At 40.8% G+C, this 25541-nt stretch overlaps 1 protein-coding gene across 2 annotated transcripts; it reads left to right on the top strand.

The window, feature by feature from the left end:
* Positions 1-562: 562 nt before the first annotated feature.
* Positions 563-25541, top strand: brsk1a (BR serine/threonine kinase 1a). 2 transcript variants are annotated; one of them, XM_053511751.1, is made up of 20 exons: positions 572-656; positions 5936-6030; positions 6251-6336; positions 6430-6570; positions 6787-6903; positions 7842-7875; positions 8004-8072; positions 8265-8411; positions 10986-11017; positions 15495-15659; positions 16189-16286; positions 16710-16860; positions 18792-18852; positions 19520-19775; positions 19914-19962; positions 20074-20197; positions 20952-21159; positions 21404-21493; positions 21726-21746; positions 25074-25541. In XM_053511751.1, the coding sequence occupies exons 1-20, from the start codon at positions 572-574 to the stop codon at positions 25253-25255; spliced, it is 2211 nt and encodes a 736-aa protein (XP_053367726.1). In that variant the 3' UTR covers positions 25256-25541. The 2 variants fall into 2 exon arrangements, with proteins under 2 accessions (XP_053367727.1, XP_053367726.1); XM_053511752.1 differs by lacking the exon at positions 21726-21746 and having other exon boundaries at positions 563-656; positions 25047-25541.

The following is a 25541-nucleotide window of genomic DNA, read 5'->3' as shown; positions in this document are numbered from 1 at the left end:
CATTAGAGTTGTATTTCTGTTCTGTGTCTGTACGCGTGTGTGCGAGTGTGTACGTGTGTGTGTGTGTGTGTCTATGTGTGTGTGCAGAACACGCTGCATCCCTCACCTGTGATCCCTCTGATCACAGGCCTTTTGCGCATTGAGGGTTCTGGTTTATATCTCCATTATGTCTCCTTGATGACTTTCAGAAAGGACAGTGATGGAGTAAGAGCTGATGCAGAAGCGCGATGTTCACGGCTGCGCGCGTGGAAGGTGTACGTGCGTGTATATGTCTCTAATATGTGCATGCGCGCGAGGGTAGCGCACGCAGGATCAACCGCGCGATTGTTCTGAAGCTCCGAGTGAACGGCACAGAGATGGGACGTGCCACAACATCATCCTGGTGTACAGGCCTGGCCACATGCTGACGCTTCAACAACAACCCTACTGGACTCGTGTGATGTGAACCCATATACATATACACATATACACATATATATCTATATAAATTCGCGCACGCAGGGATGTTCAAAGAATAGAACTATCGAAGGTTACAAGTTACATCATTAAGTCATCAAAGCCTCTCTCAGCCATGTCAAAAGACCCGACTTGCGGCCAGACGGCTCAGTATGTAGGGCCATACAGGCTGGAGAAGACACTCGGGAAAGGACAGACAGGTAAGGAGACCTTGTGCCTTAAAGGTGCAATAGTCATTTTTCTGTTCCTTACTTGCACAAAAGATATACGTACTGTATATATATATATATATATATATATATATATATATATATATATATAAAGCATGAGAAGCTTTAACGGGTTGTGGTTAGCACTGTGGCCTTGCATCGCCAGGATCCTAGTTCGATTCCCGCTTTAGGTCTGTTTGCACGTTCTCGCCTTTGCACCTCCAGTCTCCCGGTTCGAATCCCGCCTCTGGTCTGTGTGCGTGGAGTTTGCATGGTCTCCCCGTCCCTGGACGGTTTTCCTCCTACAATCCAAAGATTAGGCTAATTGCCGTCCCCAAATCGCCCATTGTGAATGCATGTGTGCGTGCCCTGCGTTGGTTTCTCACCCTGTCCAGGGTGTACCCGCCTCTCCTGGGTTTGGCTCCGGGCCCCACTTGACCCTGTATACAGGATAAAGCGGTATAGATGGTGAATGAGTGAGTGAGAAAATGTAGTAATCTACAAATTGAATTTCGTTTTTATAAATAGGTGGCATGGTAGCTTAATGGTTAGCATTGTCGCCTTGCACCTCCAGGGTCCGCTTTCGATTCCCGCCTCTGGTCTGTGTGCGTGGAGTTTGCATGTTTTCCTCGTGCCTGGTGGGTTTCCTTGGGTTTCCTCTCACAATCCAAAGTTCAGGCTAATTGGTGTCCCCGTTGTGTGTGGATGTGTGTGTGCATGGATGGATTGGCATCCCGTCCAAGGTGTACCTTGCCTCGCACACTAAGTCTCCTTGGTTAGGCTCTGGGCCCCAGTTGACCCTGTATACAGGATAAAGCGTTGTAGACAGTGTGTAAGTGAGTGAGAAAACGAATAAATCTACAAATAAAATGTTGTTTTCATAAAGTTTAAATAGGCGGCATGTTAGCTTAGTGGTCAGCACTGTCGCCTTCACCTCTGGGGTCTGGGTTTGAGTCCTTCCTCGGGTCTGTGTGCATGGTGTGGGCATGTTCTCCCTGTGTTTAGTGGGTTTCCTCCGGGTACTCTGGTTTCCACCCACATTGCAAACATTAGGCTAATTAGCATCCCCAACTTGCCTATAGTGTGTGAGTTAGACTGTAAGTGTGTGCATGAGCTCTCTTTGTGCCCTACGTTTCCTGGGATAGACTTCAGGCCCCCTGAGACCCTGTATACTATATAGGATAAAGTGTTGTGGATGATGAGTAAGTGAGCGAATCAGTGAGTAAGGTTTAATCCCCGGTATTAGCCCAAGTGTCTAAAGAGAGGGAATGAACCCTTTTGGGAAACTAATTTCCGGTCCAGTCCCTGTTTGGATGTGCCTCCCGTCAGTCATATACTGTATAGACACTTTACTCTTCAGAACTCTATGGATGCTGGGGGTGGAGATTTATGAACATTGGTGAAAACTTGGAAGTGGGCTAAAAAAATAATTCAATTCAATGTCAACTTTGCACATTGTTTGTGAAGTATCCTGGATTAAAATTCTTGATGTTCTTGGGCACGCAACTGTGTACTTCTGATGTATTTTGTTTTTTGGCTTTATTGGTCTGTCTAAGTTTCATCCCGCGACGGATACTCCCTACTCTGGAGGTAAATCCGTTGTTTCTTTGGCAGTTACTTAATGGGTCGGGTTTGCCAACTGATTATCATTCTCACACTACGAGCAATTTGAAAATGCCAACAATCAATTTCCTAACCAACAGGCCTTTGGAGACTGGGAGGAAACCAGTGTACCCAGAGAAAATTCATTAAACCTGGGAAGAACATGCAAACTGCGCATGGATCCAAGGTGGGAATCGAACCCTGACCCTGGAGGTGCAAGGCAACAGTGCTATCTACTACACTACCAAGCCACCTCTGATGTACAGTATTTAGAATTACAATACAGTTACTATGTCTCTGCCACGAACCAAGTAAATCTCAAGCCGAACCATCTGCAAACTTACACGATTGTCCGTGATTTACTTATGAAGTACTTACCGCTCTTTATGATTTGCTATTAAATGTCAAGACAGTAACTGCTTTGATTCCCACCTATTTGCAACAATCTGTTTTGGACTCCTGTGGCTACAGAAGTCATAGACCTGCCACACATTTCAGTACCAAACATCACCATATGGTGTAGTAACGGTTAGAACGTACTGTACAGTTTAGTAGTTTAGTGCCAGAGTTGAATTTAGCCATTTTAACAGATTTCCTCCACCCCCTGTATGAGGTTTTTACGAGCATTGGTAATTATACGGCTAAAATATGGTATTGGTGCTAAAAAGTGTCTCAACCAGGTGAAAAATTTATTTTCAGATAGGATCATATAAGACCATTTTTCATAATGCGGCATGATATAAATAATATCATATGCATTTATATTTTTATCAGATACATGTAAAAAAGAAAACACGTTTGCTAAATACAATTTCATGCTCTTATATGTCTATAGTGTACATAACTTTTTTGAATTTCAATGACCTTAACTGTCATTCAGATGAAACTTGGACAACTTAGATTTTACATGAAAAGACATAAACCTGAAAAAGGGTACACTTCTAAACTTGACATGGTTACGGACACTACAGATTTTTTACAGGTCATATGCCTCTAGATGCTTACACTTATTTTAGTATTAATACTCCTAAAGAAATATGAATTATTTGCAAATAAAATTATTATTGTTTAAAACAAGTATAACATTGAAAAATGGGCATTTTTGGGGCACATATAAAATCATCTCCCCCAAAAAAATGTTAGGGAAGCAAGATTGGATACTTCCATATTGCATAAACTTTAGAAGTAGCTTCTTTGGCACACATGTTTTCTGTATTATTACTTAGGGAAAATTTAACTGTTCTTACCTTTTGCACCTTTAAAGGTGTACGTTCGAGCAGATTCGCATTAACGTATACTGTACGGTGTACAGCATGTCCATTTGTTAAGATAAGAAAATGTTGTTCATTCTCTGTACCCAGATTTGGCTTCTTTTAATTAGTGAGGCTGACATAGCTAAAGAGGAATGGGTGTTTATGCGACCCAACACACTTCATGGCAGTGTCACATGACCCCTATTTCAAATGACATCATATGGTGTAAATCAGGCTACCATATTACATATTCAGTGCTGTATATTGATTCGTAATAAAACTGGTGGCTAAAAGAAAGGCTTAAATGAATATAATACATAGTAATAATATACCCGCGACCCTGAATACAGGATAAAGCGTTATAGAAGATGAGTGAGAGTGAATGAGCGAGTAATAATATATCTTTTGATCATGAACTGGTTGATTGTTGTCTGGATGTTGACCCACTGAATCAAACTATTAAGAATACAGTAACTGAAACCATGAAAGTAGGAAAACAACCAGATGTTGGTCAGTGGCTACAATTTTCCAATCGAGACATGCATTTTTTTGGTCAATTATTTACCTAAGACATACAATTTAATGTAGACTGTTTAAAGGAATGTGATTTCTCTTCCTGTCCCATGTACAAAACGCAAGCTTTTTTTTTGTTGAGTCAAAACGTATCGCCTTAGTTATAGCGCTGCTACTGGACAAAACATAATCATAACAAAACACTGATGTTAAGCAATACAAATTATCATCATCATCTTCATCACCGTCATTATCATGTTTTCTGTTTTTTGAAATTATGTTGTGTAACTGGATCTTTAGAAGATCCCTGATCTTCATACACCAGAGTGTTTTAGGTAAATCCACCCCTCCATCTAGGAACCTCTGTAGTTCAACTACGAATTGTGGAGTCCAATGGTGATCACTGTATTTATTCCCATTTGTACAACCGTGATAGGAACTCCTGTCAAGATTCACACCCAACGGGCAATTTGGAAATGCCAGTTAGCCTAATCTGCATGTCTTTGGACTATGCTACCGAAACCCTCCAAACACTGGAAGAACATGCAAACTCACGCAGGCCTGACGAAGGAATCGAACCCAGGACCTGGAGATGAAAGGCGACCTCCTTAGTGCTAACCACTTAGCCGCCATGCCGCCATTAGGAAAATAATCAACAACAAAGTGGTGTGATTTGTTACCATGCTGAGTTGATTGATTTCCAATAACATAATGTGACAAAAATATTTCATGATATTACTTAATGGAAGCACCTTAAGGTACAGTTCTTGAATTATCAACCTGACTGCGCTGTACAATGTATAGTATATCAAAATTTTTATGCACTCTCTTTTTTTAATTGATTATTTGTAGTGATTATTTAAATGGATATACTTATCAAAGTGTTTTATTTCTCTTACAAAAACAAGCAATTAACCAGCAATTGTATTTGTATTAACTAAAGATCCCTATGATGATCCCTATGTAATTTATATTTATTATTTTATAATGTGCATGAAACAACTTAGTACTTGCTATCATTTGCAATTCTGTATACATGTCAATATAAGTTCAGCCTTTATTTGTTAGCTATATATTACTGCACAGTGAAATTCTTTATTCTTTACATATCCCAGCTTTTTGGCATATCCCATCATTCACCATACAACATGAACACATTAACACTAGTAAACTGGTGACTGGATCATGGGCACCTAATGCCCACGGGAGCGAAGGCCAGCCTGTTTAGTTCAATCTCCCAGAAAAGACAATGCAGGACAAAAGTCAGTGCTGGCTATGAGGGAAAGGCCCCAGAACACCAAGTGCACCAAACCCACCTCTCACGCAAAGAGCGCAAATTCTCCAGATCCCAATCCGACTGAGCACCAATGGTATGTGCTGGACAAACAACTCCGATCTAGCACCCAAAGTATCTGCTGCCAACGTCCTAGTGTCAGACATTAAACCACACCCCCAGAGGCCCCCAGTGGTAAAGTGGTTATAATGTTTTTGATGTTATGGCTGATCAGTGTATACCATCTTTACATTATTTCATCTTTAAGCAACATTTCCATCAACTACCTCTTAAAAAGAAATGAATTTCAATATGAACGTTCCAGTTTCTAGTTTCTAGGTTTCTAGTGGTTTCTTTCACTTGTTCCTGTGGACGGAATTAGCGCAGTCTCTATTTGAGATTGAATAACCCAGCATGGTTTGAGGCGAGTGTATGGTGGTTTTCAGTTTGCTTGATTATAGTTTATACGCTTCCATTATTTGTCAGCCACATAAGATGGAATATCAGGCTTTTGAAGTAAGTGAAAACGTGTCCGATTGATTTCTTTTCCATAAAACCGTGTCTTCGATAATGTTGCATCACTGAACATGTCTTGTTTAACGGTAATTCTCTCCTTTTTTTCCTGGAAGGGCTGGTGAAACTCGGGGTGCACTGCATCACGGGCCAGAAAGTGGCCATCAAAATAGTGAACCGAGAAAAGCTCTCGGAGTCCGTGCTCATGAAGGTATGAGATGCTCTCAATGTCTGAACTAGAGATCTGTGAAAGATTGATGCGAGCCATGTTTTTTTTTTGTTTTGTTTTTGGTTATATGAAGGTCATGTGACTTTGAGTGCTTCTGATAAATATGCTGTTCCTAGTCTTTTAATTTGATTCATTTTGATAATGTTTGCTTAATAGCTTGTGACAGTCTCTCTCTCTCTCTCTCTTTTCTCTTTCAATTCAGGTGGAGCGAGAGATAGCCATCCTAAAGCTAATCGAGCACCCGCATGTTTTGAAACTGCATGACGTCTATGAGAATAACAAGTACCTGTAAGTTGAGGCAGATTTCTATCCATCCTGAGATCTCCATGTCACTCATGTAGTTCAGTACTACTCTTCAGTGTCTTTCTTCTACCCGGACAGGTATCTGGTGTTGGAGCATGTGTCCGGTGGTGAGCTTTTTGACTATTTAGTAAAAAAAGGAAGACTGACGCCTAAAGAAGCCAGAAAGTTTTTCAGGCAGATCATCTCAGCTCTGGATTTCTGCCACAATCACTCTATCTGGTAAAGCCTTTGGTTTAGTCCACATAAGTAGAGCGAGAAAAAAATGATGAGATGTAAAAGTCTGGAGGATTTTCTCTGTCTCTTTATTATTGGATCATAATATATGTATTATAAGATGCAGTGTAATGTGGCGATAGATCCATGGTAATAGAGGGATATTGAATGTGTCATCTGATATGCACAGTAACTGTCTGGTGTTTGTGTGCGTTTTTGAAGTCACCGAGATCTAAAGCCAGAGAATCTCCTGCTGGATGAAAAGAATAATATCAGAATCGCTGACTTCGGTATGGCCTCCCTACAGGTGGGGGACAGTCTGCTAGAGACAAGCTGTGGGTAAGTATGCTCTATGTGTATGTGTGTGTGTGTGCGCGTGTGTATGTGTATGTGTATGTATATGTGTCTGTAAATTCACCCATGAGAGAGAAGAGTCTTTCTTTAAACCATTTTTTTTTCTCTCCTAAGAAACTAATGACATTTCAATACTGTTTAAATTAAAGCTCTCTAACTTTTAAATCATACAAAAAATAAAAAAATAAAAACATATTAAATTTTTATGACGTGGATAGGATGGAAGTGATTAGAATGTGTTCGTTAGGGTCTATACTGGGTGTTCAAGTCAAACTGGGACTTTTAATTGTAAAAGAACAGAGTTATGAGAGTAGAAACTCCCTTTGTCTCCCCTATATAATCCTCTGCTACACTAATGTACTTATCTCTGACCTCGCAACAAGTCATTTCCACATATTTAGGACATTAAAGGAGTTCCTGGAGGGCCAGGGTTTTAGACACAAAGCGGGCAGAGGGCCGATTACGGCTCTGGCATGCTAAAAAATAAATAACTCTCAGAGACGCTGTAATGTGCAGTGGTGTTCATGAATGATTGTGTGTACAGATGTGTCTTTTTTTGCTAGTTGGTGACAAGTTATCCATCAATTTTTAAAGATCAAGCATTCCACTTAACTTCTAAGCATCCTGCATTTTTCGATTTAAATTTAGTCTTCGATTTTTTTAAAGGTCTTTGAAATACAGTAAAAATAGAACTGAAAATTCCTCTTTTTGCATATTGTATGTGGTTGAAGAATGAAAAAATATGTGAGAGACATAACTTCAAGCTGATTCAGCCATTGTGACAAATGTGTGGAATGTGGATTTATAGTGTTTTGCAAAATCACACAAAATCTACATTGATATAGTGTAAAAACAGTGTAAGAATGGCGAGGAACGGACTTGATCCTAACACTTCATCACATTTTTTTCTGTCTTGTTCTCAGATCTCCACATTACGCCTGCCCTGAAGTGATCAGAGTAAGTCACTCTTGTAATTTTAACCGTCAAATTGTATATTTCTCCACTAGATGACAGAGGTTTAATAGCAGTGCATGCTAAGTAGTCCACATGCAATGCAGGAATCATCTGCTTTATGTTTTATTCAGGGTGAGAAGTATGATGGTCGGCGGGCGGACGTGTGGAGCTGTGGCGTAATTCTGTTTGCTCTACTCGTGGTAAGGATGCGTTCTCTTTCGTTGGGTTTACAGCATGTCCTCGTAGCGTGTTGTGCGGATTTGTTGAATATTCCATGGTGATTGCACACTCTGAGATCATGGATTACATACAGCCACGGACAGATGAACAAATGTGGAATAATGCATCCGTTGCATCACATATTTCACGGTTACTTGTTGCTGCCCGTGCAGGGTGCGCTTCCTTTCGACCACGACAACCTGCGACAGCTGCTGGAGAAGGTGAAGAGTGGAGTATTCCACATGCCTCACTTCATCCCGCCGGACTGCCAGTCTCTGCTGCGTGGCATGATTGAGGTGGATTCGGACAAGAGGCTCACGGTGAAATTTCAATTCATTTCTTTGCTTCTACTAAGTAACCATTGCTGTGATTTAGACCTAAAGTAGCACCTGATCATTTCAGCCCAGTAAAAACTGGTGCCTGTGTGTTTGTTTTTGGTTATGTGGTTTAGGCCTACTTGTTCCCTTAAAAAGAAAGATCACTGCAAATCAATATAAAGTTATTTTGAATGATCACACTTATCCTCCCATCCTCCAGATGGACTGACTACATCCCATCCACAGGGCACAAGGGCAAACTGAATCTGCCCAGTTTTTTTGTTTGTTTGTTTGAGATTTTGGTGTGTGGCGGCACGGTGGTGGCTAACACTGTTGCCTTGCACCTTCAGGTTCTGGGTTCAATTCCCGCCTCGGGTCTATGTGCAAGGAGTTTGCATGTTCGTCTCCATTATAAAGACAACATATTTACGCTAATTGGCATCCCCAATTCAGTAGTGTGTGTGCCCTGCACTGGATTGGCACCCCATCCAAGGTGTACCCCGCCTCTTGCCCTAAGTCTCCTGGGATAGGCTCCAGGCCACCTGTGACCCTGTATACAGGATAAAGCGGTGATTGAGTAAGATTTTGGTATAAGACAGTGTTCTAAACCACTATTATAATAAAAAAACAACAACAACAACAACAACTAGGAATCGTCATTTTAAAGAACCTTGTTCCATCCTAAAGTGGCACGTTGGTGTAGTGGTTAGCACTGTCGCCTTGCACCTCCAGGGTCTGGGTTCGATTCCTGGCCTGGCTTGATTTCCCTCTCTGTGCGCATGGAGTTTGCATGTTCTCCGCGTGTTTGGTGAGTTTCCTCTAGTTACTCTGGTTTCCCCTCACAGTCCATTAGGCTAATTGGCGTTCCCAAATTGCCCATGATGTGTGAGTGCCCTGCAATGAATTGGCATCCTGTCCAGGGTATACCCTGCCCAATCCCTCGCCTGGGATAGGCTTGACCCTGAATACAGGATAAAGTGGTATAGACGATGACGGAGAGTGTTCTTCCTCCCTGTTAAGGAGTGTTGAATAAGACACTTCATGTTGGTACCACCTGTCTATATAACCTCAAGAAACACAGTCTAAATCCGTAACATTCAGCTAGTAAATACTAGTAAATCAGTCTAGTTTCTGTTGGGATTTATGGATTTACTGTAGATCCTGTTTTTATATGTCTGTTGCCCAGAGGTGAATTATTATAAAACCTTTATTCTCTCAGTTTCGGATTTCCCACCCACTCGCTTTCCTATCACACAACAGCAACTAATCAGCGAGGATGAACGGTAGCACATCTTTGTAAATATTTTTGATATGATGCTCACACAACATCAAAGTACAGCTGAATACACTTAGAGGGAAGCACTAACTTCATTCATCCTTATATAAGGACGGGGTGCCAATCCATCACAGGATGCATGCACTCATATATACACACTATGTGCAATTTTAAGATTAACCCAATCTGCATGTTTTTGGGGGTGTGGGAGGAAACCGGAGTACCCTGAGGAACCCCTCCAGGCATGGGGAGAGCATGCAAAGAACAGACCAGAGACGGGAATCCAACCCGTCATGAAGGCTGATAGAAGACGAGAGATCTGACCATCTGGGTGATAGACACAGCGGCCACACCTTCCTGACTAGGGCTAATAGAAGTCAGGACCAGCCCTCTTTTACTACAGCTGATAGAAGCAGAGGCTAAGTCTTCCTTACTAAGGGTAATAGAAGCAGAGACCACACCTCCGTCACTAGAGCTGATAGGAGCAGCTCCACCGTACGCCTCCTTTACTATGGGCGATAGACACCGAGGCTACACCTCCGTAACTAGGCCTGACACACAGAGGTCACACCTGTGTGTCCTCATTTTTTTTACTTACGTGCAACTTCTTTTGATTAAAAACTATGGTCTACGCGCTGTCCCTGTCTTGTCTGGCTATACCCAATAAAAAAAAAGCGGTCAACCTTTTCAGGTCATTCAGGTTATTTGCATAACCTGAAATAGTGCACCCAGAAATCTGATTTAAGCAGATCCTGTCTTTGAAATGTGAAACCTTGCCCACTGGAACACTGATGCAACGTTTGGACTTCACTTGCCACCTCTGGATACATTCCTTTGTCTCCCCCACGTATTGACTGAATGAGTGAGTGAGGGGACAATTTCAAACGGTCCATGTATTTTAAATAATATATGAACTATATGAACATAAAATGTGGCCATATAGACAATTTCTAAAATAGCTTTTATTAAATTTCACAGTTGAGGTATTTGTATGTGTGGTTAAAAAATTGCAGCAAATATTATTTAACCATTCTTCTTCTTCTTCGTCTTATTATTATTATTATTATTATTATTATACAGTCAATTTACACATCATATATTTATATACATAACACAGTGTATAGGATGATGAAGTGCTTTTTTTAGGCCACAAATCTACAGACAGATATAAGACACTAACTCTAACATGTTTTCCTGTGTGTGTGTCAGCAATTCCTGTATAAGGCACTTTCAGGTACAGCGCCATCTGCTTGCAAGCAGTCAATACTAATCACTGCACCTCTCATTCTCTCCCCCTGCAGCTAGAACAAATCCAGAAGCACGCCTGGTATCTGTGAGTATTGATCGTTCCTGTCTGAGCCAGTGTGGTCAGTCTGTAATGAGGCATTTCAGTTGCATAGTGTGTATTTGTGCTTGGCAGTGTGTGTGGATGCATGTTTAATTCAGTATATGACCATTTTATTAGCAATCCCTATTTTTATTTTTTTCAGTATTGTATATCAATACTTAAACCATGTAAATTATGACAAAGGAAATATGGAATTATATAGTTAGCAAAAATGTGTTCAAATACCCAAAATATGTTTAATATAATTTAGTTTTTTTTTTTTTTTTAAATAACCACCTTTTGCTTTGATGACAGCTTTACACACTCTTAGCATTCTCTCAGTCAGCCTGATAATTAAGTCACCGGGAATGGTTTTCCAACAATCCTAATAGTAACTGAAGTTCAGGTCATCTGATGGCGGAGATCAGGTCATCTGATGGATCATTTCATCATTCTCATTCTTGGACCAAAATTTCTTACATAACCTAGAGGTGTGTTTGGGGTCATTCATCTAGGCTAAACAATTTTTTATTTTAGATTTGTATAGGGCAGGGCAGGTATTTCTACCTTAGCGTTTACAGCCTACGCTAAATAACCACTGACTTTTTTTATTTTATTTATCACACGGAAATGTTCATTTAGCGTTTTTATGTTCACTGTGCAAAAAAAAAAATGCTAAAACATTAGATTCAGCAGCCTGACCTTTTTTTCTTTTAATGATGTAAAGTCCCGACCTCGATTTCTCCCGTCCCTCGTCTTCCATCTTCACTTTTATTTCTTTGTTTTTGTTGTGACTAGCTTGGCGCTTTCGTGACTTGTCACGTGAAGTAACCTTATCAAAGAACAATAAAATATGAAAATAGATATTCCCAAATATTTAATATAGGCTATAGGGAATTTCACGCAACATACATGGATTTTTTTTCATTTAATTTTATTTTTAATGACCCGCCCAAACCGCCCCGCAAATAAAGTGACAATTTCTTTACCCGCCCCAACTTGACCAGATGACCCGCGCATCACTAATGTAAGCCAAATGTGATTGTGTGTTGCTGCAAAATGCTGTGGTAGCCAGGCTGGACAGAGTCACCATCAAAGCACCCGCACACCATCACACCTTCTCCTCCATGATTCATAGTGGGAACCACAAATTAGGGAACATTTACTCTCTCTGGTGTTGAAATCTGTCTGCTGCTTGAACTCTGAGAAGCATTTGTATGAACTCTACTCTGAGGTGCTGTTTCTGGTCATTCTAATAAACTTATCCTCTGCAGCAGAGGTAGCTCTTGGTCAGTTTTATCATTGAGTTTGATGGACTGGACTTAGATTGGGCATAGATTTAAAGTTCTTGTGATTTTTCATTTTCACTGACCTTCATTTCTTAATACAATGGCGTAACTCTTTCTCTTTGCCTGAGTGTTTCTTGCCATAATATAAATTTGTACAGTATTTGTATAGGGCTAATAGAGATACTGACACTGTACCCACCCCTTCCTCTGCACAAGACCACCGATGGTCTAAAGCACATTAAGAAAGCAAGAAATGTCACACATTAACTCTCGACAAAGAACATGTGTGATTTGAAAACCATTCCAAGTGACTACCTTATGAATCTGATGAGAGAATGCCATGAGTGTGGTAGGCTGTCATCCAAACTTGTAGTTATTTTGGAAAATCTAAAATCTAAAACATACCTACATAATTCCATATGTGTTCCTTCATGTTTAATAGGACTGTATAGTACTGTGCAAGTCTTGGGTGCCATATTATTTTTGTTTTTGGCGGCACGGTGGTGTAAAGGTTAGCACTGTCGCCTTGCCCCTCCAGGGTCCAGGTTCAATTCCCGGCCAGGCTCGATTCCCGTCTCTGTGTGCATGAGTTTGTATGTTTGTGCTTGGTGGGTTTCCCTTGGGTACTCCGGTTTCCTCTCACAGTCCAAAGATTTGCAGGTTAGGCTAATTGCCGTTTTCAAATTGCCCGTTGTGTGTATGTGTGTGCCCTGTGATGGACTGGCACCCTGTCCAGGGTGTACCCTGCCTCCTAGGATAAGGCCCCGCAAGCCCCTGCGACCCTGAATACAGGATAAAGCGGTATAGAAGATTAGTGTGAGAGTGTTTATCATGTCAGCACACAACCATTTACTATTTCAAACACTACTTAAAAAAAAATAAATAAATAAAAAAATAAAAAAATAGCATTGCAGACAAATAATGCTATAATGCTATTATGCTAAATAATGTTAAATTATGATATGACAGACCAGTTTTATGGAGGACTAAACATGACATAATTATAAATAAATAAATGTGTGAATAAATAAGTAAACATAGAAATAAATAAATAAATATGCTGATAAGGTAGGCGGTCTCAGCCTTATTTGAAACCGTGATTGGGCCGCAGGGCACCTCAGACAGAAGCCATCAATCTAATCAGTGTGATGCTTTTTAGTTATCTGAAACTAACTGCCAACGAGAGACCCTTAGCACACGTTCTGCGGGATCCTTAACCAAACTGTGTTTGACGGTCTTCAAGAACTTCATATCCGTTGACGCCCAACGTTCCCTTCCTCTTTCTGCGCGAGGTTGGCGGACAACTTCTTGAAGAAGTCAAACTTCGTCAAACACAGTCTGGTTAGGGTCAACATCCATCTCAGCATCAATCTGAACTAAATCGTCCATTAATCTTACGACTCGATATAAAACGTAGTTATTTTCTGCAAGGTTCTCAATTTCACTGGCTTATGATTTTAACTCATTTGCGGCAGCTTGTAAAAAAAATAATAAAATACGCCATAGTTGCCAGACAGCAGTCATTACAAGCCAAGGCATTACTAGTTGAGTCGAAACAATCTCACTTCATTTAACCAATCACGGTTTCGACTAAGGCTGGGACCGCCTACCTTATCAGCATACAGCGACAAAGAAAGAAATGTAGTAATGTGAAAATGCAGAAATAAATAAATGTAAAAATGTGTTAATAAACAGAAGTAGGAATATATTTAGCAATTTTCCAGGGCTTATTGTATTTATGTATTTATTTATTTCTATATTTACTTATTTATTCACATATTGAATTATTTAAACTTATGTCATGTTTAGTCTTCCCTATAGTTTTCAGATGGAAACAAAAAAAAACTTAATGTAGGCTCCTGGGCTTTGCAGGAAAATAGAAAGGAGCGAGTGTCATAAAGTTACCCTGTTGCAAATCGTCTGTATTTGACTTCTTAAAGTCGTCTCTTGACTGTAGACTTTGACAATGATACGCCTACCTCCTCAAGAGTGCTCTTGACTTGGCTAGATGTTGTCAGAGGGTTTTTCTTTACCATGAATGGAATTCTGCTGCCATCCAGTTTAGTTGTCTTCCAGGCATTTTGTAGTTTCTGAGCTTGCCAGTCAGTTCCCTTTTTTTCTTCAAATGTTCCAGACTGTCATATTGGCCATATTGATGTTTTTGCTATCTCTTCGATGGGATTACTGTATTTAGGTGTTTTTTTTTTTTTTGGCCTTATGATGGCCTCCTATACTTGCATAGAGACCTCATGTTGAGAGTTTAAGTGAACAGCTACCAAATGCAAATGTAACACGCAGAACCACCTTTTATCTGTTTGATTAGTCATGGATTAATAAGAGAACAGTCCACACCAGGCCATGCAGGCATCTGTTCTCTTATGGACCTGTGTATGAAAATGGCTATAAAGGGATAGTGCCACACTATTATCAAACGTCTTGGACATCTTCACATTTTAAGTGTTTTATTTCAAATTCTGCATGGCAGTGTATAGAGGCCAAATGGCAAAAAAATTTACCACTGTTCCAAAATTTATGGATCTGACTGTGCATAGATACATAGATACATTTATATTTACAGTGGGCCAGGCAGGTTCGGACAGCTTTTGTTTTTTAATAAACATAATCATCATGTAAAAACTGCATTGTGTAATATGCAAAACATTTGTTTGATCTTAATCCTTTAAGTATGACTGTGAAGAAAAAAAACCTGGAATGGGGCAAATACTTTTTCACAGCACTGTGCAATACACATAAACATAAGTGCATGTATATGTGTATTGCTCATACTGTATACCACATCAGTTTTCCAGTGATTATGCTTACATCATACTGGATTTATAATGAATTATAATTTACTGCAAGTTATTTCCTATTACTACTCTTTACATAACAGCAGCTTAAATAATTGCTCCCTCGCCAGCCTCTCTTTGTTCTTACTTTTCTTTGTTAATTAACATGTTTTCGTAAACATAAATTAACGCTTTTGTTATTAGTCTTAGATTGGGTGTGCCACTTAAGTCCTTCTAAATATATTGTTACTATAGAAACGGTAACTATTAAAAAAAAGAACACATTCGGACCGATCAGGTTTGAGTGCTGTAGTTTTATTCTTATATGGATAAGTTTTTTAATTTTTGACATGATAGACTCTGATGTGTATGTATATGAAATTTTTCATGTTGTGTGTGTGTCAGGTCAGGATGTAACGAGCCACGTCCGGAGCAGCCGCCACCGAGGCGCGTGTGTGTGAGACGCATTCTCTCTCTGACCGAGCTGGATCCGGACGTTTTGGAGAGCATGCATTCTCTGGGCTGCTTCCGCGATCGAGTCAAACTGACCCGAGATCTGCAGTGTGAAGAGTGATCACCTTTTAAAAATCCTTGCACCTCAGACACAACAGTCCTTATTGAATTAGTACCTAACGCGTTATGCCTATCGGCTTTTCTGTCATCCTGCAATAAACTGGAATATAAGTGTAAACTAACAGCTTTAAAGCTTCCGTTCCTCTATGTCTAAATTATCAGGCTCCGATCTGACACCAGGGTCATGTTGAGGCCAATATGGGGTCATGAAATGATGAACTGTTATTGCAATGTTATTGGCCCTTGTGATACTGATATATCACATCAGGCTTAAATGTGACCACTATTCAAATATTTAATGTGTGAAGAAACTCTCTAGGCAGCCTTCAAAAGGAACCTACAGTGGGGTTTCATTATGATTTTGTTTGTAATTTGGTTATTTAATCATTTTTATTTAGTTGTATGACACTGGCACACATTAGTCATAATTAATAATGAATAGCGGGAATATCAGTCCATTAGTCTCTCTCTCTCTCTCTCTCTCTCTCTCTATCTCTCTGGTCCCTCTTTCACACGTCTATCTCAGGGAAAACCAGGAGAAGATGATTTATTACCTCTTACTGGACCGAAAGGAGCGCTATCCGAGCTATGAGGATGAAGACCTGCCACCCAGAAATGATGTAGGTCAGTACAGTATGGCTTCGAGGTCAAAATGGTATGAAAAATACACTGCATGATAACTTAACATTTCACAGATTACATGACATTTAGTGACTCAGGGTCAGAAATTTACCAGAACACTATAAACCTGCGCAGTGGGTGGCATGGCCAACTTGATCCTGGCTTAACCTTTAGTTTGGAGTTTTGCTTGTTCTTCTATGGTTCTGTGGGTATCATCTGGTTTATAGTACAGTACATAGATGAGATATGCTGAATTGCCATTTGGTCGGAATGGGGCGGGGGTGTATGATGGTCTATGATGGACTTATTACACAATATATCTGGGTTCGGCTCTGACTCCACTATAACCTGAACCAGAATTAAACAGTAGCTAAAGATGAAAAAAAAAACGATTAAATGAATGAATGATTGACTTTGTGAGCGCAGATCCTCCACGGAAGCGTGTGGACTCGCCCATGCTGACCCGTCACGGTCGCTGTCGGCCAGAGAGGAAAAGTCTGGAGGTGCTGAGTGTGACGGAGCAGGGCTCCCCGACACCTCCACGCAGGGCGCTGGACACTTCTGCACACAGCCAGAGGTATACACACACATTGTATTCACATATAACAGTTACCAATAAGGTGTCTATTAAAATTTGGACAACATTTTAAAACAAAACCGAATTGTGATAAGTAATAAATGAACCGGATTTATTTATAGTAGTAGATTTTACCACAAGGGCCACATTGTTCTGGGAACATACCCAATGATGGTGTGATGCGATGGTTGTTACTAATTTATAGTTATATTTTAATCGCATATATATATTTTTTATTTCTCTTATATTACACCTATTTGCTAACAGCCACAGTTTTTAAATATAAAACAAATCATTTTATATGGATTCAATTAAATGTACCGTTATACAGCAGTTGAGTAAACTTCATGAGTGCTGATATAGAGCATAACAGCACTGGGATGTTTAACTATATGTATCATCCCAGGTGTTCGAACAATGGTTAATTCCACTGTCGGTCGGCAGCGCGGGTGAAAGTAGGTCGGTACTGTCTGCAATACTGGAAAGATGAGAGAGAAACAAAACACATCTGATAACATTATGTCATCTTAAACAACACTTTTTTCTCCTAAACAAAGTCTTTTTGACTTGCCCCTTAACCGTCCATGTTGGACTGTTTATCGCTACAAAGTGAGCTACACAGCTAATACGTTTCTAACACAAGGCTGAATCCCAAATTCCTCTCTAAGCACTGGTCAAGGACACTACTTGGTATGGGGCAGTGGTGGCTCAGAGGGCTGAGTTACTGATCGGAGGATCAGCGGTTCGATCCCCAGGTTGCCACTGTTGAGCCCTTGATCAAGGCCCTTAACCCTATCTGCTCCAGGAGTGCTGTGTATGTCTGACGCTGGGAGATGTGAAGCAGGAGAGATTTTACCGTGCTGTAATGTATATGTGACAAATAAAGGCTTAACTTAACTTGTGTGGAACAAGGAATTGTCACCCAACATAGCACACTAGCTTTCCATTAATACTATTTGGTATTCAACTCCGGAAACCCTGAAGTTAGCTGATATTCTAAAGCAGGAAATATAAAGATAAACTTTCGAGATTTACAGGCCTGTCCACCATCCCCATGGTTTAGACTTACCTTTTGGCTAAATAATACTGATAAGAACTTAAAACTACTTATACCCCTGTTAACTACACTTACTGTTAGTCGGCAGCTTCGCCAGGCGCGGTTAGTTCGTTCAGCGGATATGTGAAGGATATGTGTTGGCAGAGCAAAATAACTGGTTGAGTAAGCAAAGAAATCATAATCTATCCATAATAATCTATTGATAATGGTGTTTGTAGAACTGTTGTATGAAAACAATATCACACTCGAGGTCGTGCTGTTGTACTGAATATCAGCACGGCTGTGATGCAGCCATAGGCACGAACAGCATTATATAATTATATAACGTATGTTATAAACAGTCACTTCATTAATAACAGCTTGTCACGGTACTGCAAACTAAAAAACAAAAACTGCTATGTCTGATGACTTTTAAAAACATGTGGGGGAAAAAATCGTGACTTTTCATTTTAAATAAACATAAACAGAAAACATTACCATACCACATTTTTATTATCTCTTTAGAGTCATATGCTGTGTATACATGGCAACCCAGTGGATCCGTTTCTATAGAAACAAGAATGTATTAGAACCAGTGATTTGAGTTATAGGCCTACCTTCTGACCAATCAGATTCAGGAAGTGTTTTAAACATAAATTAACACATTATTTTATATATATAAGAAACTTTAATGTGCTGTTACGTATTGAATTATTTAAATTATATAGTTATTCAAATTGATTTCAGATTGTAAATGCTTTTTTTTTCCTAAAAGGCAGAAATAAAACCTCCAATTAACAGATAAAAATGATGTGCTGATGTACTTAAATGAGGTAGAAGTGCTGAGGTAGGTTGGGTCTGGAGTCTGACATCTTTGTTTTTTATCGGTTCCCAGATCACGATCAGTAAGTGGAGCGTCTACCGGTCTCTCTTCTAGTCCTTTAAGCAGTCCCAGGGTAAGAGAATATTGCAACACCTCACTTCCTTTTTTTGTCCCCCTCCCCCCATTTTTTTTTTTATTAAAGTTTTTAACGGTACAGGTTGCACATTGAAATAGGTTATGTCTGTTAAAAATAAAGCAAACAGTAGAATGACTTCTATTTTACACCTTTTTTTCTGAGAAAGCTCCACACGAAGTTCATGCGTTTTGTCATTCGTAATTCACTTCAGCGTAAAAAAGAAAGCTCACATCCTCTGAAAGCCCACGCACTTCTTTTCAAAACACTCTCCACACTGCCTGACTGTCCATCTGTCATCTCACCCGTCGCTCATTTCCACTCCTTTCCTTCTCTCCATCTTCTGCTGCCTTTTCCTCACTCCCTGCTGCATTTCACCACTCAGTGTCATCAGAGCCCGGTGTTCACATTCAGCCCATCTGATGTCGCCGCTGCCACCAAACCCCGTACTGCAAGCTCTCGCGAGTCTAAAACCCAGACTCTACCATCCAAAACTCCCTCTGAGCGGCCCCGTCTCCTCTCCATGAAATCACTCCCGCTTCGTTCCTCATCCTCACGCTCACCCTCCCCATCTCCGCACTTCTCACCGCTCCCTCGCTTCCTCTTTTCGCCTGCTCCATCAGCTGTGCTGAAATCCGTCACTAAATGCTCCTATCCGATGTCCCAGGTGACCCCTCAGGGCTCGCCCCTGCCCACACCACTGGGCACCCCCGTCCATCACCCCCACCCTCCCCCTTCCTCCTCTTCTTCCTCCCGTGCTGAAGGAGGAGGTGTTGGCTCGCTCTCGCTGACTCCGCCCACTAGCCCAGGAGGAGGCGGGGCTGGCATGGCAGCCAGCAGCTCTGCCCACTGGAGGACCAGATTCAACTCGTTCAGGAACAACCTGCTCGGCTCGCCGCGCTTCCACCGCCGCAAGCTGCAGGGTGGGTGCCAGCACATTAGCGAACATTCCACTTGTGTAATGACATAATTACTAATTCTGATTATGTAACGACATAATTACTATGCATTGGTAAACTAACGAGTTACATTCCTATGTTTGTCACTTTCTGCCATTTTAGTGCCCACTTCTGAGGACATGTCAAGCCTTACACCAGAGTCCAGTCCTGAGTATGTATCAGAAAAGCACTGATAATGAATGATGGTTTTGCTGTCCATCGAGGGTCATGTGATATGATAATTGATGGCCGTCCCTAATTGGGTGTGTTTGTTTGCCTCTAGGCTGGCGAAGCGTTCCTGGTTTGGCAACTTTATCAGCTTAGAAAAGGAGGAGCAGATCTTCGTGGTGATCAGAGACAAACCACTCAGCTCAATCAAGGCAGATATCGTACATGCCTTTCTCTCTGTGAGTCTGATTAACATTATGATAGCTGCTATATTTTTTTCCAACCACCATGTGATTCTGAACCTGTTTGATGCATTGCGCTCATGGGTGTTCTTTCATGGGTGTATATATACACATATTTGTCAATCAGCCATATGACGGGATCTTGGCCACCCAAGGTTCACTCATGCCCACGGGGACCAAAGGCTGTCTGGTCTGATGCCCAGGAAAGCCAATACAGCACAAATTGGTAAACATGTAATTGTTGACCTCAATAGAGAGGCACCAGAACATCCATTGCACCACAGCCTGCCACGCATGGAGACCGGCAGCCAAAGAGCTCACGGCCACTGTCCTGTCTTTGAAACTCACTAGTTCCTAATCTGATGCTCAGGACAAACAATTCCAATCCATGAAAGCTGCACCCCAGAAGCCATCGTACCCAAAGCATCGGCTGCCAACATCCTGGTGCCAGAGATCACAGCACACCACCAGAGGGCCTGCGGGATCATGCCCAGTGGGGCCAGAGTGCCCCTCAATGGCACAAGGGGTTATGGCTGATTGTTGTGTGTGTATATAAACTCATGGACCAGAAAAATATTTTTCATAGCATCTTGATCATTATAACTTGGTATTTCATAACTTACAACATTCACATTTTTATTTTGAAACAAGTAGAACTATAAACTTTAACTGTCTTCTAAACTTCAAGGTTGCTATACTTACACTACGGTTATAAATATCAGTTTCCTCCTTCTGCTTTTCCCTATATTAGATTCCATCCCTCAGCCACAGCGTGGTCTCCCAAACAAGTTTCCGGGCAGAGTATAAATCTTCTGGAGGTACTTCTGTATTCCAGAAGCCGGTCAAGTTTCAGGTGGACATTGCCTTCTCTGAAGGAGAGAGGGAAAGAGAGAGAGAAAGAGAGAGGGAAGGAAAAAGGAGTTACGGAATCTACAGTGTCACATTCACCCTCATATCTGGTGAGAAGACCATTTCATTACTTATTATCTGCTGCATAGTAGCTACTCTAGATCCAAATGAAATTTCAGTTTAATTCAATTCGGTTTGATTTATATAGTGCTTATAGGAGACACTGTCATAAAAAAGTCTTTACAGTAATCGAGATATAATATTCATATATTAACATCTATGTATTTATCTATCTATCTATATGTCCGTCTATCTCAATGTGTGTGTGCATACGTGTTTGGGGACTGGAAAAAGGCCAGAGCCGCAGATTTAAGAGAGTGGTGGAGACGATTCAAGCCCAGCTGCTTAGCACACATGACCAGCCTTCAGTACAGGCTCTCGTGGGTGAGTCACAGCCAACCACTCAGACTGCAAGCACATTAACTGCACAATATGAATTAAATACTATATTATTATGTGCTGCTTCAAGTAAAGCGACTGTCCTTAGTTTTTAATATGTTACACTCATGGATGTCATGTTCTAAAGGTCACAAAGTGTTGTATGATGAAGCGCAGTATGATGCAATATTTGTTTCTTTCCTTTCTATTTGAGTTAATTTGATTTTAATTTGTTAAGCAAATTTATGTAACAGACAAAGTCAAAAAGATAGCTTTACAGTTATCTGGATGTCAATTAGCCATCACGGTAGTGTAGTGGTTAGAACTGTTGCCTTGCACCTCCAGGGTCAGGGTTTGATTCCCGCATGGAGTTTGCATGTTCTCCCCATGCTTGGTAGGTTTCCTCTGGGTTCTCCGGTTTCCTCCCACAGTCCATGAACATGCAGATTCTCCCATGGTTTTGAAAATGGTAATAAATGCAATGGTCATCATTGGCCTCCATGGTTCCTAGTTGGACTACAAAGGTTCCTAGATGAATGGATGTCAATTTAGATCCTGCATGGGCAGGTTGGCAGCTATAGAGGCAAAATAAAATAACTCTTCTCCTATAATTTTTCTTATAGTTCATTACTGCTGTACAGCTGTAGAGGCCACCAGAAAGTGTACTGAAAGGAAGTTCGATATAAGTCTATTGTTAATGCGAGTCCTAGGATCAACCCGAGTGTGAAGACAGAGTGTGATTAAACAAGCACCAGCACCTTGTAAACATGTTGGACTTGACCCAGTGTGAAGCTATTCTCGTATACTCAGCAACAGAGCTACTAACTGGTCCTGTTAAGCTGGGATAAACTCCTCCCATCTCATATGTCCAATTAAGTGTATTTTTCATACATTTCTGATGGGTTTTCGGGTTGAACTTTCTGAGTGCTGAGCTGTTGTCATGTGTTGGTTTGCATGGACGGTGTTGTTAAGTCTTCAAGTGATATCAATCATCAAAGCATCTCAAGTTCATGTGTCTCTCTTGGCCTTAGTGTGGGCCCATCAGGGTTACCCTTACTGAGAGAAACTCAATCAACATGGACCTTAGAGCGTGTACACCTCCAACCCAATTATCTGTAATCAAAATCGCTGACAACATGTCAACTTAGTGCTATCTGTGGTACTTTAAGACAGCCCTTGGGGACAGGATGCGCTAGCCCATACCTCACCATCTACTGAGTGACCCAGATTCTTCCCAAATCACACAGAAATCAGTAACTACACCACTAACACTCCTACTAAATATAATTGTAGTCAGATCACCCTACTGGCTTCGTTCATGAGCAGATTTATTGTCCCCAAAAGAAATGAGAGACATGGCATCCCTGGTCTAATGAAACCTCGTCAGAACTCTGTGGTACCCACTAGCTTGTTAGATATCCTTCACTGCTCTGAGCTCGCCCTCAGTCATGGCACTTTCTCTCTTGGGTTGTGGTTCTCCATTCGTGCCTGGGCTCAGCTTAAATTTGATGATTCAGGAACTATGCATTGCAGAGGCTCATGTCTTTCAAAGGTGCCCTCCTTGTATCCCAATGGCATTTGATCCTTCTTGTACCTCATGCTCTGGCTAACAAGAAGGCTTGACAAGAAGCCTGACCTGCAATACTTTTTTTGTCTTTGATTCCTGTATCACATCATCAGTGGATTGAAGATAAAACACGATGTCCATAAATGCATTGTCTAAATGCAGCCTAACAGAGGACATGATATTGTAGTCAGAAATTGCTATAGGCATTATGTGTGGTATACGCTGGCCTAAGCCAATTACATAGCCATTTTCCTGTTGGCAATCATTATGGTTTGCAGATGTTGATTCCTGTGATAAATGACTGGCTCCTAGCAGTGGGACACATAGCCAGGATATTGGATGGCTTTGGACAGCATCCAATGAGGGCGTAGGGATAAGAGCACAGAAATCTGAATTATGTAATAAATTAGGCCAAATGACCTAGAGAAGTATCCCTTAAGCTTTAGCAGATGCCTAACCATAAAAGCATTGTCCCACCAACACCCACCAAAAACTGGCCACGTGAAGATCAGTGGCGAGTGGCATGCTTGTAACTAGACCAAAAATTTATATTAAAAAGGATTTTTATGACATAGACACTGCCTGGCGAAAAATGTCAAAAAAGTCTCACTAACAAGTGGTTTTCCTATGACCACACAGCTGTTTAGTCCCAGTCCTTTCCATGAGTTTCCATTACATTGTACGTGTATGGAACTTCCCCAAATGTTTGAGTGATCTCCATTCATGATTCTTTGCGGCCACAATCCTTCCACAAAGTTGACAGTTCCGTACTATCCTTCCAGGTTTTCATGATGATGGATTCTCAACCCAGTTCCAGTAATTTTAACTCTCCCTAGTTGTTTTCTTTGCTTGATTCAGACCAATAATTTGACTCTTCTGAAATGGCAGGGAGCGTATATTTACACCAAGGTTTTGTAGACAGTTGATCTTCACACCCATATGTCGGCCCTTTACAAACTGTGGACACAAATTTGGAATAATTCCAAATTGATTACAATTACTTTATATCCTGTCTAATTGATGTAATGTCCAGTGGGAGAAAGTGTGTAGAAAGTGAGGTCTTATGATTGGTGTGGAAGATGTCAAGTGTCCCGCACAGTGACTGGCCTCAATATTGCTCTTGTGGTTAAATTTGCAAAATTCCAACAGCCATATTCCAGAATTTAGCAGAAGCCTTTCTAGAAGATAAGGACAATATCTGAAACGAGATGTTCAACAAACACAGGTTTCCACAAACTTTTGGCTATGAAAGAGATATTGGACACCACTGAAAATTCTAACTTCTACATTTTATACACATATCAATCATGAAGGTTGACATTTGAGTCCTTTTAATACATGCTCTGTGTATTTATTAAGTTGTGCAAGCAATCACCAGTGCAGCAGGTGCTAAATATACCTTGTAAAGACACCATCATATATTGTGAGCTTTTATTTAGGAAGACGCACAAAGCATAAAATTATGCAGATGCAGGTTGATAGCTTCAGCTAATGTGCCCATCAAGCACAGAACCTGTGGAACCTGATTACCATGATTGAAAAGAATTTTATTTGGGTCACTGTAGCCTTCCCGTCAGTTCAACCCTGGCTTAATAGTTTTCCTATGACCTCTCTCAACAGCAAAGCATTTCTGCACACTATAGTTCACTGGATGTTTTTTTCCATGCTTTCTTCTGTGGTCTCTAGAGACTGACGTACATGGAAATTCTAGGATTTTTTTTAAACTATGCAAACCTGGCATTAAAAGCTACGATCCAAGTAACAAAAACCACAATTTTCATCATTCCGATGTTTGAAGCTGTTGACCTGTATCTGCATGATTTTATGCATTGTGCTGCTGCTACCTGCATGAATATGCAAATGTACATATGTTCTTGTATAAGTGGCTCCTGAGTGTATCTTCATCTCTAGCATTTTCTTGATTTTTAATTATGATCATTATAAAACAATTTGTATAGGAATTGAACAGCCATATGTACTTTCATTACACAGCAACACGACCCGTTTTCGCTCTCACAGATGAAAAGAACGGCCGTCCTCACGGAACACCCACCAGACAGAACTCGCGACGCTCGGAGGGAGGAGCCGACCGATGCGAATGGGTGGAGCGAGGTGAAGGCGGAACCTTGCTCCAGAGAAGAGGTTCAGCCAAAGAGAGGACCCGTCTACTGTCATCTAATGGGACCCAATCGCAGCCTTGAGAAGAAATATACACCCGTCATCATTAACCATGGCACAACACTCATTAAAAAAAACAAACATCATTTGATCTCCTGCTACACTACCGCATGATGGTAAAGTCTTGTGATTTTCTTTAAAAGAGGTGCTTCTTAAACTAAATTCTGAGCAAATAAGCAGTTTCATTAGAAGTAACTATCACAGTACTAAATAAAAAAACAAAAAACAAGGTGATTATTAATATTACAACATAACATATGTGCTCTTGATGGGCATTACGACTCACTTAAGTGATTCAATTCGTGTAAT

The sequence above is a fragment of the Clarias gariepinus genome, chromosome 14, assembly GCF_024256425.1.
Source record: "Clarias gariepinus isolate MV-2021 ecotype Netherlands chromosome 14, CGAR_prim_01v2, whole genome shotgun sequence".
In the NCBI taxonomy this organism is placed as follows: Eukaryota; Metazoa; Chordata; class Actinopteri; order Siluriformes; family Clariidae; genus Clarias; species Clarias gariepinus.
The sequence above is the reverse complement of the archived record's forward strand: the minus strand, read 5'-3'. Positions and strand labels throughout refer to the sequence as shown.

Bases quoted from the DNA above. Each gene is read 5' to 3' on its own strand.
- brsk1a (XM_053511752.1), top strand. From the start codon at position 572: ATGTCAAAAGACCCGACTTGCGGCCAGACGGCTCAGTATGTAGGGCCA. The intron at 11,018-15,494 runs GTGAGTATTGAT...TGTGTGTGTCAG, and splicing joins CAGAAGCACGCCTGGTATCT to GTCAGGATGTAACGAGCCAC. The intron at 15,660-16,188 runs GTGATCACCTTT...CGTCTATCTCAG, and splicing joins CGAGATCTGCAGTGTGAAGA to GGAAAACCAGGAGAAGATGA.